Source organism: Vitis riparia, chromosome 5, assembly GCF_004353265.1.
Source record: "Vitis riparia cultivar Riparia Gloire de Montpellier isolate 1030 chromosome 5, EGFV_Vit.rip_1.0, whole genome shotgun sequence".
NCBI lineage: Eukaryota > Viridiplantae > Streptophyta > Magnoliopsida > Vitales > Vitaceae > Vitis > Vitis riparia.
The window spans coordinates 5,211,394-5,229,288 of record NC_048435.1 but is presented as its reverse complement, the minus strand read 5'-3'; the positions used below and the strand labels follow the sequence as shown (position 1 = coordinate 5,229,288).

General features: G+C 30.1%; 1 protein-coding gene across 1 annotated transcript; it reads left to right on the top strand.

Moving 5' to 3' along the window:
- Window positions 1–7,994: 7,994 nt before the first annotated feature.
- On the top strand, window positions 7,995–14,868 carry LOC117915432 (serine/threonine-protein kinase STY13). The gene is made up of 6 exons (XM_034831026.1): window positions 7,995–9,212; window positions 11,199–11,320; window positions 12,751–12,956; window positions 13,084–13,258; window positions 13,944–14,078; window positions 14,506–14,868. Exons 1-6 carry the CDS (start codon window positions 8,882–8,884, stop codon window positions 14,710–14,712), a joined length of 1,176 nt encoding a protein of 391 aa, XP_034686917.1. The 5' UTR covers window positions 7,995–8,881; the 3' UTR covers window positions 14,713–14,868.
- The last annotated feature ends 3,027 nt before the right edge of the window (window positions 14,869–17,895 follow it).

Below are 17,895 nucleotides of genomic sequence, written 5' to 3'. Positions count from 1 at the left end.
GAGCGGATTAAGCACTTCACGCTCTCTGTGACATACAAAACAGCATCATGCAATCAACACAAAGTGTAGGGCATAGGTCGGATTAAGTGTTGTGGACCTTAATTTTTTTAGTTGTCTTTACTCTTTGTACCAAAGGTAACTGACATCTCAGTGCTATATCAGAACCAGAGGGTGAAAATTTTAATACTTGAATTAATTTGGTAGATGTTGTGATTCTTGTGAACCTGCCCATTTTACTTCCTTTCATACTCTTTGTACCAAAGCCAACTGACACCATGCTGCTATATTAAAATCAGAGGGTGGAAAAGTTAATACTTAGAGTTAAATTTTGTGTTATATATATATAATAAATAAAAGCAATATAAAAGTACGGGGTGTTTGTCATTTTTTTAATTAATAGTAATTTTTATATAGGGGGTTAGATTCGAGTTCTTGATATGAATGAATGAATGCAATTGCATTATAAATTTTTTAGAAAATCAAAATTTTAAAGGAAAAGGGAGTGAAGGGTGGCAATTGGGGCAAAGAATAAGAGAAAGAGAAAGTTTGTAATGGATATACAAAGAAGAAAGTAAAAGGGTGAGTATGGGAAGAAAGGAAAAGATAGAAGAAGGGACCCTTTTTTATTAATCTCCTACCCATTTCTAATAATATGATTTTTTTTTAAATTTAAATATTAAGGAATAAATGATTCATTTATTATCACGCGATTATGTGTTGTGTCTTTATTAATATAATTTTGGTAATTTATATTTATATTTATGATTTTCACATTTCACAATTTTGCATGATCCTCTTTGTTTCCTTCATCTCATGACTCTTCTTGTCACTTCATTTTTCCAAGGTTTCGTTTTTATAAATCCTATTAAATTGTTTTATTTCTTCACAATCGAATTTTTATTTATTAATAAAATTTGATTTTTTGTTTTTTCCTATTTTCAATACGTGGTTAACATGTAAGTGAAACTCGGAACTCCAAATCATTGATGAATTATTTATTTCATAAATTACTCTATATATGGAGATAATTTCTGATAAAAATAATACACATGAATATACCAACTTATAAGTTCAATGGGTGTTGAACCCTATGTTGTTGAATTAATAAAAATATATCTACTTGATATGTTAATTGCTTTTTAATAGGAGAAATTTGTGTGATTTTAAGATATAATCAACATATTTAAAAATAAGAAAGGAGATAGACAAAAGTATATCATATCATTTAAGCTTCTATTAGGAATATACTCGCTATATTGAGTATGAAATATTTGTAAGATCATCATAATCTAAAATGTTGCAAGACTTTATTAAGTTCATGAATTTGATTTCTTCATTTAGCCCAACAAAAAATAAGAAATGAGATAGACAAAAATATAAAATTACCAACTTCAACCGAACAAAAAATATAAGAAAATGAATAGACAAAAGCATAAAATTACCAACTAAAGACGTATTATTTAAGTTTCTATTAAAAAGATACTTGACTATGAAATATTTGTAAAATCAATATAATCTAAAATATTGCAAGACTTTATTAAGCTCACAAATTTGATTTCTTTATAAAGTGGATAGAGTTTTCTTTTTTTTCTTTTGTTTCCCTTTAAATAATGTAAAATAAGTAACCAGGCCAAGTAAGGCTAGGGGCATGTCCCCTTTAATTTCCCAAAAAAAAAAAAAAAAAAAATTCCTTACATGGTAAAACTTTTTAGGAAAATAAAAATGAAAATGAAAATTTTACCCCATCTAAAAAATATAATTTTATTTTTATTTTTTTTAAAGTAAACTGAATAGTATTACAAAAATAATAATATTTACCATTAATTACTAATAAAATATTAGGATTGAACTAAATTTTAAAAATAAACAAAATCCCATTTAATAATGGTACTTATTTTTCCTTGTGTATTCAAATTTTTTTTTTATGGTTTTGTCTTTTTGGGATTAGCTAAATCAATAAAAATAATACTTTTAAGGTATTAGTGTTTTAGTAATGATTTAGGGACAATTGTCTTTTGGACCGATTAGACCCAAAAATTAAGATTTGACTCATGAAAGTTGCATAATTGATGAGGAGGATATAAAATATGAAGAGACCAATATACCCTTCAAAATGATTTTTTATCATAATATTTGAAAAGCTTTTTTTTTAAAAATTATTTTGAAATTTTATTATTTTTAGAAAACTATTTTTAAAAAAAATATATTATAAAAATATATCATTTAAAAAAAAAATTTTGACACATTTTCAATTATTTTTTATATACATAATTTTAAATATATATATTTTCCATGTTTGATTTTTAAATAATAATAATTTATTTTTATTTTTTTTGGAAAAAGGGTGTATTTTTTTCCAAATCACTAAATTATATTAAATTTTATTGAGGTTTGCAAAAGAAATAAAAATTAAATTAATGTTTTTCTACTTTTTTTTTTCATAGTTAATAAGGTCATTTTTGGAAAAATAAAAAATTCATATCATTCTTCTCAATTTTCACACTTCCTCTAGGTCTTGGGCTTAAATAATGAACTTATATGGACCAAAGCTTAATTTTTGGACCCAACTAGGTCCAAAACACAATTATCCTAATATTATATAAAACATAAGTTTTAAGTAAAAGAATTTATTTGAAAAAAGTATTTATTTGATATTTATGAAAATCTTAATATCCACTTTGAAAGTACATTAAAAAAAAAAGGCCTTAGACGTAAGTATAAAGAATGAAACCAAGATATAAATAAATAAAATCAATTTATAAAATAAGGGACCTTCACGTGCATGCCTCTTTCATTTGAAAAATATCAAAATTTATACTAAAAATAATTGAATTCTTTAAAATAATTTTGAAGTTTTTGCTAAAATGATTAAAATTATTGAAAATTCCTAATGGTTTTTCTTTCTATTTTCTTAATTTCTTTTGCAATTTTCCTTTAAATGTTCTTGAATTTTTTTATATATAAAATCTAAAACTTTTTAAAAGTATTCTTAGTATTATGATTGTTTAATTTGATACACTTTCATAATTAATATTTAAAATTATTTAATTAATAACAATAATAATAATAATAATAATTACCATTAATTACCTTAACTATAATATAACATTTTTCTCTTGTCCCCCTAACAGAAGTCTCTGGCTTTACCACTCATGTTGCATAAAAGTTCACTTTTTGATAACGAGTTTTATTAGGTTAAGCCAAGAACTAAAATGTTGGTGGTTATCAATTAAAATTTGTTGAAATTTTGGTGTTGATAATGACAAACACAATTTTTGGGAAAGAAAGTTTATTTGATCGAGTTTTGACAATTAATAGTTGATTTTTGTAAATTTTATATTAAATCGACACCAACTTTCTCTTGCTACCCAAGGGTTCTTCATTGATGGATTTACAAGTCATATTATGGGAAGACAAAATGAAGAACCTATAAAAAATACTAATTTTAAAATCTAATTAGACCAAAATACATATTTATTTATTGTTGATTTTCCCCTATGAGATCTATGGGATCCTCCCTAAAAAGTGCCGCGTGGCTCCCTCTCCCCATCGCGCCATTCCACCCGGATATATCACATCCGGAATTCTTCTCTATCGACATTCCACCCAGATGTCTCACAGCTGCAATTATATCCGGCCGACGTTCCACCTCATCCGGATATCTCACATTCGGATCCGGCCGACGTTCCACCTTCTCCGGATATTTCACATCTGGCGCCTGCCACCGGATGGGAGATGAGGACGATTCAACTTCCCCGGACAGACATGTCCGGATACTCTGGTGACGCTTACCCGGACAACTTGGCTCGTTAGACACTCGCGATTCGTCGGATCCATTTTCGCCCACAATAAAAAAGATAACTCTGACAACACTGACGACCAAGTCTCCTGAACTGTCACTCATCTTTAATGCAATATACATTTGACAACACATTCTCAAGTCTTCTCAGGTCTCCTGACACATCCTAGATATTTAAAGTCATAAATTGAGGTGACGTCCACCGCCTAAATACCTTCCTGACAACTGTCACCTCACACCAGAAACGTCATGATTACTTCGCCACCTTAGGAGCCGTAATCATGACGATGGGACCCGCTAGCACAGCGAGGCCATGCTTTCTGACTCGTATATAAACTCTAAGGAGACTCTCAGGAAGGTAAGAGATAAGAAAGCCATAAAAAGGATAAACATCCTGCTAAGGGATAAACATCCTTGACAAAAATCACGGAGCAACACTCCCAAAGGAAAACCCTATTTTCCAACAGCTTCCAAAATACTAACTTAATCATCGGAGGGTGTGTCCGGACAACCCATCCGGACATCTTTTTTGCAGGAGGAAGGAGGATTCACTGTAACACGTTGATCGATATTCCATTGCTGGTGACGATTACTGTAGCATGGGAATTTTGCCATCAACAAGATCTACATTAAAATTTAAAGGAGAATGAGCTTAAACTTGTGGACCAATTGATAGCCATTATTCAATCTTGGACAAATTTTGCAACTTTTAAATTTTAAAAATTATTTTCAAGTCATTTTTATTAGCTAAAATATCCAACATTATTGGGCCTCATTTTTCGTTGTGGTAGGGTTGTTTTCCATATAAAAGGTCTTTCTAAAAATGGAAAGTAACCCTAAGCACAACATGAACAATATGAGATAGACATTTTGCTAACCCAATTCATCATATAGTCTAAAACCAACCATTAAAATTATATTCAATAATAATGTCATGTGTACGTGGATAAAAAATATGAATTTTGTAAATATACATTTATTTTTAAAGTACATTAAATATTATTTGAAAATAATATCTTTGACTTACAAATATATTTAATATTGAAATTATGACATATTTAATTCAAATGTATTCAACAATATAAAATAAAATGATGAGATATGTATGTTTTTTTTAATATTTATATTTTTTATATTTAATTAACATATAAATGATATAAAAAATGAATTCTTAAGAAAATTTTTATGATAATTTTTATATTTTAGATAATCAATGAAATAAAATTTAAAAATAAAATAATACAATTAATTTATTTTTTTAATATTTTGTTTTTGTGATGGATTTCAATATATACATGTTTGTGCATGCATAACATTGGGAGGAAATTTGCTGCAATGGTTGCCAAAGGTTCAAAGCTAACCTTTTTGTCTTATCTTCAAATTCTCCAATATTATTTAATTTATTTCAATTTACGATTTTTTTATCCTTAATCATATGTGATAACTAGTGAGATATATTATCTAAACTCTTTTCATATCTATTTTATATATTATAAAGTTATTATTTTCATCATTTTTTTTAATTATTTTTATGTCACTTATTTCGCAAAACAAAAATTTTGATTAAAGAATTAAATTTGAGTTAAAAAAAGTGAAAAAAATGTATAAAATATATTTAAAATAACATTAAATTTTAAATATTATGAATATTATTAAATAAATAAATAAATCATTATTTACTAAATTTTAAATTGTTAAACAATTTTGAAATAATGCTAAACATGAGAGAGATTTCACATTTTTTTTAATAATAAATATTGAAATACAATATAGTTTTTAATTTAAACAAATATTGAACATTAACAATGAACATGTTTTCCATTTTCATTCATTTTACAAATCAAATATCAATATAACATTTCCTTATACAAAACCTTATAATATCCCTCACTAAATGTAGTATTTAACGATATCTGAATAAAAATAATGCCCTAAAATAGAAGTATAATATTCTAGAACACATATATTTTTTCTTAACCCATTAACCAAATATAATTTTAAGATATAATATCCATCATATATAATATTTAAGGATATCGTATCATATCGGAAAAGACATCCTAACATTTGCATATCTTATCAAATTTAATATGATATTTTAATATTACATATCTTAAAATAAGACATTTTAGGATATACGTATCTTATCATATAATATTTTAGGATATAGGTAGCTTATTATATTCTATGCTATCAGGATTTGTCAATAAAGTGTAACATTCATGAATCTAATCTATTGAAGAATCAAAAGTCTCTTCAATACCCTATTCCAATATTTCCATGACTAAAAAAATCAGGTTCATTTGATATTGCCAACTCTAGGCATTTTCACAAGCATTCTTTAGTTGGGTTAGGTTGATGATTGCTAGGCTGGCACTCCAATTGGTCTTAGGAAATTCCTTGTGACAAAAGAGTTGGAAAAACATTACTCAAGCAATAGCCTTTCATGTAGCCATTTTCACACATGTTGTGAAAGTCAAAGTCACAAAGATTATGAAGAAAATTTCAGTCATGAAGAAACAAATAATATGGTTGGATCCGGGACCATATTTCTTTTAAATCTGACAAATCAAGGTGTTGAAAAATGAGACACAGTTGAATCCAAGACATAATCCAATGCCATGCATAGACTTTAATTTCTTGTTCCTCATCTATTAATTCTTAATTATGCCTGCTGAATACTTATAATTTTTATTCTTGGACTAAGCTTTGTACTGACTCATTAATTATACAAAGATTTCCACGACAATCCATCACAACAAACATAATGTCCACGACAGTATGCAACAACAACCATTACTAGAACTAGGATAGAGAATAAATGCTGGGACAGAAAGATTTTGGCCCATGGGCCCATATATGTATAAAAAGTGTGTTAGGATATAACACTATTGGTTACCGTCGATAATTCTTAAAACAAATTTGTATATGACGTGATCTTGAATGTCATAAAAGATTTAATTTATTTTCAATAAATATTAAGCGATTTTCAAATAAGATGATCGAAATTCGATATAAAAAAATCGAATTATATAATTATGAACCTACGTTTTTCACATGCGTTCACATTTGATGGCGGGATTCATTTTAATTTATGAAAATTTGATTTTTAGAAAATGTATGGAGTCGTTATTTATTTTTATTTTATTTTTTAAAGGAAAAAGAAAATAAGAAAGAAAATTGTATATGAAAAGTAAGAAGAAAGGAAGTAGAGAAAATAATAATAATAAAAAAAGAAAATAGGAAGTTGGAAGGAAGAAGGGGTCGGGAGGTGGTATGGTCGTGGGAGGTAAGGAAGAAAGTGGAGGGCAAGTGGGATAAAGGAAAAGAGAGGGGAGAGAGAAAAAAGGAAAAGAAAAGAAAAAGTAAAATATAATAATAATAATAGTAAGAATAATAAATAAAATAATAAACTATTGTTTATGGTGGGACTTTTATAAACGGTATAGTGTTGATATCTTCACTAGATAATTGATTTTTCACTAGATAATTGATTTTTAGATAAGATGATAAATATTCGATGCAAAAAAATGATATCCGATAATGATTAAATTTAAAGTGCACAAAGCTACAAACAGACTTAGCTTTGATATCATAAAATAACTATTAGATGACAGTTATATATAAACATCAAACGAATGGATAATTCTTAGGCACTCCACAACAATCCCATATAAGCCTTGGATTTGTCCAATAGGATTAATGTTGGTGGCTCCGAAAATCACCCATTTATCCCATTTATAATTTTTTTTGCTTTAAAAAATTAAAAAATGGAAATGTCACTTATCACGTTTAGTATTTTGATACAATATTTAATTTTTATATTTAGATCGTGATCAACATAGAGACATGCCGTCTAACAGTTGATTATTCCTTTGATCAATCAAAGCATTTATTGACAAAAGAAAATTATTTATCCTTCAAATCATTTTATCTTTTTTTATATTTTTTTCTTAATATATACTTTGATTTTTTATATTTAAATACTAAATTATTTTAAATTAACAAACATTCTTTAATTAAATACTAAAATTTTCTCCCATTTTTGTAGAAAGGATAGTGGGAGTAGAGGCAACCAAAAGGACAAATGAGGCAAGGCTATCCTAAAAAGACAGGTAATGTAGTTATACAAAATAGGGATTATAATAGAAAATAGGGAAATTGGATTTTGAAAAGTTCTGCGGCAGAGTCGTATATGAATGGAACCCCGCGCTTTTCGCTCCTTTCTCAACAGATTCTCGCCCCCATTCTCTTCGATTCAGTTTTCATTCGTTTCTATCTCTTGCCTCCTTTCCTTCTCCAATACTGGATTGGTTCGGGGATTACTCCTCCAGATCACATCCCCCCAGAAGCTCTACCTCTAACCTGTACCCTTCACCTTCATCAGCTGATGCCATATGCCCTCCAACGACTCGTCTTCCATCACGCTTGAATTTCAAAACCCTTTGCGTTTTCGTCAACTTTGGGCTGGGTCAACCTTTTCGTCTGCCTTTCATGCTTTTTTGATTGGTTTTCAAGGCTTGTTTTTTTTTTTTTTTTTTTTGGGTGATTGGTCTTTGCCTTATAATGGTGGGAATTGGGTCGTTCTCCTAGGGTTTTTTCTTGTTTTTTATTGCTTTTTATATGGTTGGTGATGAGGAATTTGGGTTTCTGAGCTAAGAAGTGTGAGTGTTTACTGATATAAATAAATAGTTTAATTTTATTGGGGCCGTTGTTTACGTATATTTCTTCTTCCTTTTTTTTTTCTCAAGTCAATATTGGAGGGAGTGGGGCTGGCGTATTTGCATTTTCGTTTCTTTCTTTTTTTGGATTGATTGATGTTTTATCCTTGGAATGTTTTGGTCAGGGTTTGGATTTTTTTTTTGCTCATTTGAGCACTTAACTTTGCGGGTTTGATGCAAAATTCATCGTTCTGATTTGATAGGGATGAAAATTCAGATTCTTTTTTTAGATTTTCTTTCCATGATTTCGAACAAGCCCCAGTGAACTGGGCTTTGCTTGCTTTCGATTTTTTTTTCTAGGATTTAAGATTTCCAGCAATCTGGTTGCTTACAATATTGGTTTATTTTATTTGAGATTCTAATGATGGATTTGAAAACCACGGAGGAAATTGGAGGAGCTATGATTGCTGAGAAATCGGATTGCAAAGAAAGCAGTACGGGCTCGAAGGTGAAGGGTACAGGAAGCCTTAGTAATAAAGATAAGATTTTTAGAGCGGATAAAATTGATCTGAAAAGCTTGGATATACAGTTGGAGAAGCACTTGAGTAGGGTTTGGTCGAGAAGCATCGACTCCCAAAGGCCTAAAGAAGAGTGGGAGATAGATTTATCTAAATTGGATATAAAGCATGTTGTGGCTCATGGGACATATGGTACAGTCTACCAGGGTACTTACGATAACCAAGATGTTGCAGGTACTCACCCTCTTTTTCATGTTTCCTGAATTGTATTTTTTTCTTACCTCTGTTTGGCTGCCTTGAAAGCAGATAGAAAGATAAAGAAACTTTGGAGTCGTATAACTTGGTCAGGTTGTTGCAAGATTCCAAAGAGTCTTTTGAACCAGAAATTCTTGTTAGAGGCTAGTTGTAGTTGTTGTTTTCCTGTTTTTGTGTTCTAATATTAACTGTATAAGTATACATATATATATATATATAGTTTTCAAATGAGTAAATTCCATTGATGAAGAGCAAAGGGCCCAGATCCAGTGCAGACAGGGGTATATTTGTTACATATCTTTCTTTTCTCCGCCTTTTATGATAGGAGAATAACTCATCTTCTGTTTTTTCTTTTGCCTTTTTCTTTCTGCCACACTGGGAGTGCTGTGACTTATAAGGCTTATCGAACTTTTATTGGTTGAATTGAAAAATAGTGAAGACCACCCACAGGCTTAGTTCAATGTCAGTTTGACAATCAGAATAATACAATCTATTATCATTTCTTCCTTTTGTTTTCTTTCTTTCTCTTTTTTGAAGGTTTTTCTTGTTTGTCTAAATTTTTGAAATCCTCTCCTAAGTATCTCCTCTACATGTTATAATTAGACTTTGTAAGTCCAAATTTTTATTCCAAGATTTCCAAATCCTGATCCTCTTTCCCCTCAGTTTCTCTGCAAGTTTTGAGCATTAATTTAGTCAACAATTTGCACTCATCTTATTTTATTTTTATACATTTTTAGAGTTGTGATCTCTTGACTTCCATGACAAATTTTAAATGTAGCCTTCTTTCTCCATATTTTTTGGGTCTTTTGCTACTGAATCCATGACAAAAGAAAAATCGTTTGTTGTTCTTTCCTTTTCTTGCTCTGTTTTGTTGTCATTTAAAGTATTGAATGCAGCTTGTATTTTATGATTTTCCCACCGTTTTCCTTCCCATGAATTTTAAAAGTCTAGATTAACATTATATGATTCAGACTATATTACAACATGAAAACAAGCTGCTTCAAAATAAGGAAATTCCTCATTCTTCCCTGTAAACTCTTTTGTAATGCAAAGCTTCATTACCTGTGAACAATTTTATGGAAGATCAGAGTGGTATATAATTTTCGAGGGTTGAACTTTTTTAGTAAAATTAGAATAAGGTGATTATTTGCTGTTATTATATGCTAAACATGATTATTTAGTGCAAATTTTGCAATATTTTGATACATAGTGCTATGCAAGTCTCAGGCATCACACTGTTGTGTTCAAATGCAAGACCTAGTAACATGGTCCCATATGGTATTTCCTCAAACATCTAAAATATGGAGCCCAAAGTATTACTTCTTTATGAGGCAGTTGTGCATCATGGTTACAAATTTGGGATTGGAAAATATTTAGTGCATAGAACTTAATTCAAAAATAGATCAATAGGACAAACAATATCATGGAGGAGTTGGGGTGAGAGTATAGCATTTGAGAATGAGTTTTGAATGGGGAAAATTTGCTTGTTAGAGGAAGAAGGCATGAGTTGTCAGCTTAGGATTATTTAGATTATTTAGGAAATAGCTAATAATTCATTAACTTTGCAATAAGGGTGAAATTTATAAAGTTCTGAATTATACGCAATGAATTTGGGATGTTCACACCTCGTAAAAGGCCATTTTTGATTTAGAAATGGTTTGGAAAACTGAGAAGTTCTGTCACAGTGTTTGGCAATCTGTAGCATGATATTGTTAGATTTGTTATCCAGTATCTTCTAGACTCCAAGAGCACCTTCGGCATCCAGGGGTCACAGACCGACCATAGAACCTAACTATATTCTAAGTAATTTGATTCCACCTCTTTCTTTCTCATATTGATGAGAATAGAAGCATTTGAACAGTTAGTCAATATTCCTAACTCATTATGTTCAGCTAATATGTGTTACAAATTCATTATCTTTGTGTTTATTTTAACTCTCACCAGAGTCATTTTTTGGTATCATAGTGAAGGTATTAGACTGGGGAGAGGATGGCATTCCCACAACTGCTGAAACTGCTGCTTTGCGGGCATCATTTCGGCAAGAGGTTGCTGTTTGGCACAAGCTTGACAATCCAAATGTTACGAAGGTACTAAAATCATATTCTTCAACAAGTTAAATTCATTTTATTTTATTTAAGACATATCATAAACATAATCTGAATAATTTTAGTGTGCTGCGTTCATTTTATTGTTTTAAGACCTTGATCTAGCATTTTTTATTATGGTTGTTGAATTCGATTTGTTTGTTTAGTATAATCATTGGCCCATTGTTTAAGAGTTTAAGCTTCGTTTGTTATTCTCCTATCGGTTTAATTCATGTTGAGTAATTTGCTTCTCCACATGCAAATATAGGGCTGAATAGGGAAGGTTAGTGAAAAACCTATGTTCAATTAGGGTAACACCCAGAGAAGGTTGAAAGGGTGAATTTTAAAATTTTAATACAAGAGTTGAATATTTCAATTTTAATTAATCCTTTGAGAGAATAATAAATAAAATCAGTCAACCACAATGAAAACAAAAGATTTTACGTGGAAAACTTTCATACAATGTGTGAAAATAAAAAACCATGAGGGCGAAGACCTCAGATTTGAAATTCACTATACTAGGTCATAATACACAGTTTTACCTGGTAGACGCTACCTAAGACTTATTCTTTAGCACCTATATCATGATCCATGTTCATGACGTAGTACCTCAAGTGCTCCAGTGAATTCGCTTTAGCCTTTAAGAGCGTGCAAGTCTCTTTAATTACCTAGAATTCATTAAATCTTTAACAACCTAGAATTCATTAAGCAAATTGTTGAGACTTGTTGGGAACGATAGGGCAAGTTAGGGTTTTTTTTTTAAAGGGACCATCCAAACCTAAAACATGTTTAGGTAGGGGTTATATAGTCTTTCGAGCTTGTAAGATTGGGAACAAAATTTTCATAAAAAAAATCTCAATTTTCCAAAACTAAACTATCAAAATTTGACAATTCTCAAAACGAGCGCTTGAACGGACTAACCCATCGCTTGATCGCCTTGAGTGCTTGAGTGCTTAAATAAGCACTTGAGCATTGACTTTAGCGCTTGAGCACTCTTGCACATTTTTAAAAACTAAATAAAACATTTTTGCTCAAAATTAAAACTTCCGATTCAACCCATACCTTCTCACAAGCTAACTTGTCTTTACCCAAACCTTTTAGACTTACCTGCGATGATCTAGTTAAGTAATCAATAATCTCAAATCTTTAATAGAGAGTAAGTCACTATTTAAAAAGATCCTATGCCAAAATGAAAAGGAGCAAAATTGTCAATAAACACGTAACAAAGTCTAATGCCCTAATAGTTAGGTTGGTACACATTGTTGGCCAATTACCTAACAATTTAAGCTTTTAGGTCAAACTAAAAACATTTTTTTTTTTTGGGAAATTATTTTTATTTTTAAAGTTTCTTGATACAACAGTAGAATTTCCTTTTTAGTTCTTGGAAATTTTTGAGATACGGAGATAAACCTATTGTATATCATCAATTTCAGTTTATTGGAGCTTCAATGGGAACCTCAAATCTTAAGGTTCCCACTCAGAGCCTTCCGCTTGCTGGTGACAGGTTTCCTACTCGAGCATGTTGTGTTGTTGTGGAATATCTCCCGGGTGGGACGCTAAAACAGTACTTGATAAGGAATAGGCGCAAAAAACTGGCCTTTAAGATTGTAATTCAACTTGCCTTGGATCTCTCCAGAGGGTGAGTTTCAATTTTTTGTTATTTTTTTTATTGGAAAGATTGTGAATATATATATATATATATATATATATATATATATATATTTTTTTTTTTTTGAAGATTTACATTATTTGTTTCAATTCTGCAGTTTGAGCTACCTGCATTCCAAGAAGATTGTGCATCGTGATGTCAAAAGTGAAAATATGTTACTAGATGCACAAAGAACGTTAAAAATTGCTGATTTTGGTGTTGCTCGTGTTGAAGCTCAAAATCTAAGGGAAATGACCGGTGAAACTGGTACTCTTGGGTACATGGCCCCAGAGGTACGCATTCTTTCCTATCACTGTAAGTTTTTCTTTGAGAAAAAACAGGCTACTATTGAACCTACTAATTTAATAACAAAAATATTCTCTTAAACATTTTGGAACCTGAATAATAATCTTTAAAATAGTAATAAATGGTGATGACGACAACATGATGATATTAATATGTTCCTCTGCTTTAGTTGTGTGTATCTATGCTGCTCTGGATGGAGTTCAGCGTTCAAATGTGGACTGTTCATTTGAGATTAATGTGTCTCTCCCTTTTAGTTGTGCAGGAATAGATGGCCCCTCCTCTTGAGTAGCTGCTTTAGCTGGGTTTAGGGTTCCAATGTGGACTGTTCATTTGAGATTAATGTGTCTCTCCATTTTAGTTGTGTAGAAATAGATGGGCCCTCCTTTTGAGTAGCTGCTTTAGCTGGGTTTGGGGTTCATAACTGTGTTCTGTCCCTCTGCAGAGAGGTTGCACCAATCATTTTTGCATCTTACTAAAGAGGGGGAAGAAAAACTCAAGAATGATGTTCATCAAAATGAATTTGGTCATTTGGGACCCAAATGTACCAAAATGCAAACAATTGCTATAGATTGAAAATATGCTTCTTTTTCTCTCTCAGATGGATAAGAAGAGTGAGAAAATAGCTATTTGTTGTCAATGGTAAGCCTTAAGACTAAAAAGATTTTTTTGTAGGTCCTCGATGGCAAGCCTTACAATAGAAGATGTGATGTCTACAGCTTTGGCATATGTTTATGGGAAATCTACTGCTGTGATATGCCTTATCCAGATCTTAGCTTTGCTGAAGTTTCATCAGCAGTTGTTCGACAGGTCAGTGAATTTACTGAATTTATTGTGTCGTTTCATATCCTCCGAGTTATTTGTAATGTTTCAATATGCAAACATGCTTGCTTGTCGTTGATATTTAAATGGAATGATTTCATTGACCATATTTGTCATATTGTATTGCAAATAATTTAACACCTAACACACTTCAAGAATTTTTTTCTGCAACAAAATCTGTGGTTTTCTATCTTCTTTCCTTATGCTGGCTTTCATAAAAGGCTACCCGTACAGGGATCATAGTTGAAGCTCTATGAACAATTGGTTCATTTTATTTTTTCTCGGCTGATCATGAAAACTATTTGCAGTTCTATTTCCTATTATCTTATTTTAGATTTTGTGAAAGTTTTCTGATATCAAAAACCGTGGTCTGTTGTTTTCATGGGAGTTTGATATTGTGTGAACCTATTGACAGAATTTGCGGCCAGAAATCCCCAGATGTTGCCCGAGTTCTCTAGCAAACATAATGCGAAAATGCTGGGACGCAAATGCAGAAAAACGGCCCGACATGGATGAGGTGGTGAAGATGTTGGAAGCAATTGATACAAGCAGAGGAGGAGGGATGATACCTGAAGACCAGACTCCAGTCTGTTTCTGCTTCAGCAATGTCCGTGGTCCATAATTTTCTCGTCTTGTCTCATTTGTTTATGTCTTTCATGTTAAACGTTGAGATTTTCATTTGATTCCTACTCCTAGTATGCATATTTTCCAACTGTCAAGGACATGCTTCGACAATGCATAAATGAAGAAAATTGGCCAAAGTGATTAAGAAACTTTATTATGTTTGGTGAGGGAGGATTCTCATCAAGTAAATTATGTTAAATTTACTAGTAGGCAATTGGAAAGATATCTCATCTTCAGTTGGTTGCCCTTCTATGGAGAGATGAGTAAAAAAGACCAAAGGGATAAACAGCTTACGTAGACGCATGCTCCCTTTCTTTCCCATGTATATTTGGGAAGAGAATTTGTATACGTCAACTGGCGTGTGGATAATGCATAGCCTTCCAATTTTCATGTGCCAGCCTACCTTTTTCTTCCTTACCATTCCAAGAGCTTATGTTGGTTAATTTGCAAAATTTTCCCTCAAAAAGTTTATATTGAATTTAGGCCATGTTAGTAGAAATATAATACATAGTCAAGTTTCATATGGGTTGAATGGGAGTAATTATTTGAATTAGTATTGGGAGTCTTGATTAGTGATACTGTTGTGGAAGGAATTTAATTGAGAAAGATGTGGTAGAATTTAAGTGAGAGACACATTGTTTTAAAAATCGGATTGGATCGGCAGCTTTTCTGGTTTGGTTCAGTGGAATGAATCACTCTAGGGTTGAACTGTCATCAAATCGTTCAACCGAGTCACTGAATCGTTCAACCGAGTCAATGAATCGGACGAACCATCCAATTTCATATGAACCAATCAACATATTATTTGACCAAAATCATAATGGGCTTCCTCTTTTTTTGGCCCAAATTTCTTGCTTCCCTTTGATTGGTGGAGCTGAGGTTGCCAATATATATATATATATATATATATATATATATATGTTTTAATGATCTTTGCAATTTTTTATAATATTCTTTTCATATTTAAATATTATATATACAATATTTAATAAATTTTGATATATTAATATATTTATCATTTAATTGACATATCAAATATAAAAAAAAAATGAAATGCTGTTAAAATTTTTAATTATATATGTTTTTTAATTTTTAAAAATTATTTTTAAATTTAATAAAATATAAATTATATATTTATGATATTATGGTTTGACCACGATTCAACTATCAATCCGACGGTGAATTGATAACTTTTTTTATTATTAAAGATTTATATGAAATATAGAAGAAGAGTTTTATTTCTTGTACTTGCTTTTCATAAAATTTGAGCAAAAATGAAAGGGAAATAAAAATTAAATTTAAAATTAATAAATTATTTGTATATACTACTTTAGACTCATTGTACTTATTAAATATATAAGGATTAAATAATTAAAAATATATAAATTTCTTACTAATTTTAATTATATTTGTCAAAAGCTTCATGTTCACTTGTATTATTTGTAAATGAAATTGAAAAAAATAATATATTGTGCTGATGGACATTAAAAAATAAAAATAATTTAGAGATGAAGTTCATTAATCATTTCAAATTATTTTATTTTTCTATAAATATGATTTCTTTTATGAATATGTTCATCTACTCCCCAAATACAAATACAACTCTTGAACTTTGACATTGTTATTGGTTAATTCCAAGATGAGTATTGTTTTACCCACTTCACCTCCTTCCAAATAATCTCCTTCAAAATAATCAAAATTTTCCTATAGTACATTAAGGAGCTAAAAGATTCACTACAAATTATCAGTGAGCACTCCGAATATGTTGAAAATTCATTTACGATTAGGAGGAATTGCATATAAATATTCCATATATCACATTGTGGAAATTAAAATTTTTCCCTGAAATTGGGCACTAATTTAGTAAAATTATCTAAAAATAGATTTTGTACAAGTTAGGTGACTTCTAATTTGAATATTATATAATTCTTAAGGTCAAATCATTAAAAGTTGGATTATCCTCGTCACTTGAAATCCTCCAACTGTAACAAATCTAATCTCCTTCATATCTTGAAATCCTTCAATTCGATGGTGACAAATCCAATCTCTTTTTTTGGATCATCTTGAAGAGGGGACTCAATTTTCCTTCAAATTCAATCTCTTAAAATAATAAATAAAAACAATTTATTAATTTTAAATTTATTTTTTATTTCTTTAAACCAGTAACGAAAATCCACGTGCAAATGACTCGCCTCGAGGAGCTAAAAAGAATTAATTAACGCAGATGGCGTTGTGTGATAGGTAGGCGGAGCAGCCCAAGGGATGAAGTGATAAGTGAGGAGAGCCTTTCTTGAGACAGCAGTCATCACCTGGACGCAATGGAGGTCATTGTCCATTTGAAGTTTTGAGGATATAGGAGACTGGCTGTGGCCCGTAGCGTGGTTTTTCCGCTCTCTCCTTTATCTCTTAAGAATGTGGCCGTCAATCAATCCCCATTCATTCATGTCCTTGATTATTATTTTATATGGTTTGGTTCTGAAAATGAGATTACCATCAATTCATCGACTCTTATTCAAAAGTAGAAAATTATGATTTTGTATTAAATAGGAACAAGTTCCCTACAAGTAAACTTTATTATAAAATTGGATATAAGATATATCCATCCCTCTATGACACAAATGTACACTTTATTATTAACAAAAAATAATTGTAGCCTGAAAAACTAATAAAAGTTTATTTTATAGTGATTTTAGAAAATCTATTCAACTTAATTTTTTTTTTTTAAATTAGAGTATTTTTCAAAGAAACACATAACAGATGATTCTTCGAAAAATGTTTATAAAGAAAATAATTTGAGTAAAAATCCTTCTAATAAAAACAATGTCAAACTTACTCTAAGATATAACAATTATATCTATATATATTAACTTTTTATTAGACTTAATTGATTAAAAAAAATAAAATAATCCCCAAATTTGTAAAATCTAATTTTTTTAATTTTTTTATTTAAAAAATAATTTATTATTATTATTTTTATATGTCTTTTATTATTTCAAGTATTTATATATAATTTTTTTAAAAGTAATTGTTTTTACATGAAACAAGTAAGAACATTTTTTATTAAAATAAGGTAAAAAAAAGGGAAGGATTGTATTTTCAAAATAGTTATTTTTACAAAAGTGAGTGAGAACATTTTTGTTAAAATGAGATAAAAAGATAATCAAACATTTAATTTTCAAAA

Excerpts from the sequence above, each read along its gene's own strand:
- LOC117915432 (XM_034831026.1), top strand. The coding sequence starts at position 8,882 with ATGATGGATTTGAAAACCACGGAGGAAATTGGAGGAGCTATGATTGCT. Across the intron at positions 11,321-12,750 it reads ACAATCCAAATGTTACGAAG|TTTATTGGAGCTTCAATGGG; the intron begins GTACTAAAATCA and ends CATCAATTTCAG. Across the intron at positions 12,957-13,083 it reads GCCTTGGATCTCTCCAGAGG|TTTGAGCTACCTGCATTCCA; the intron begins GTGAGTTTCAAT and ends TCAATTCTGCAG.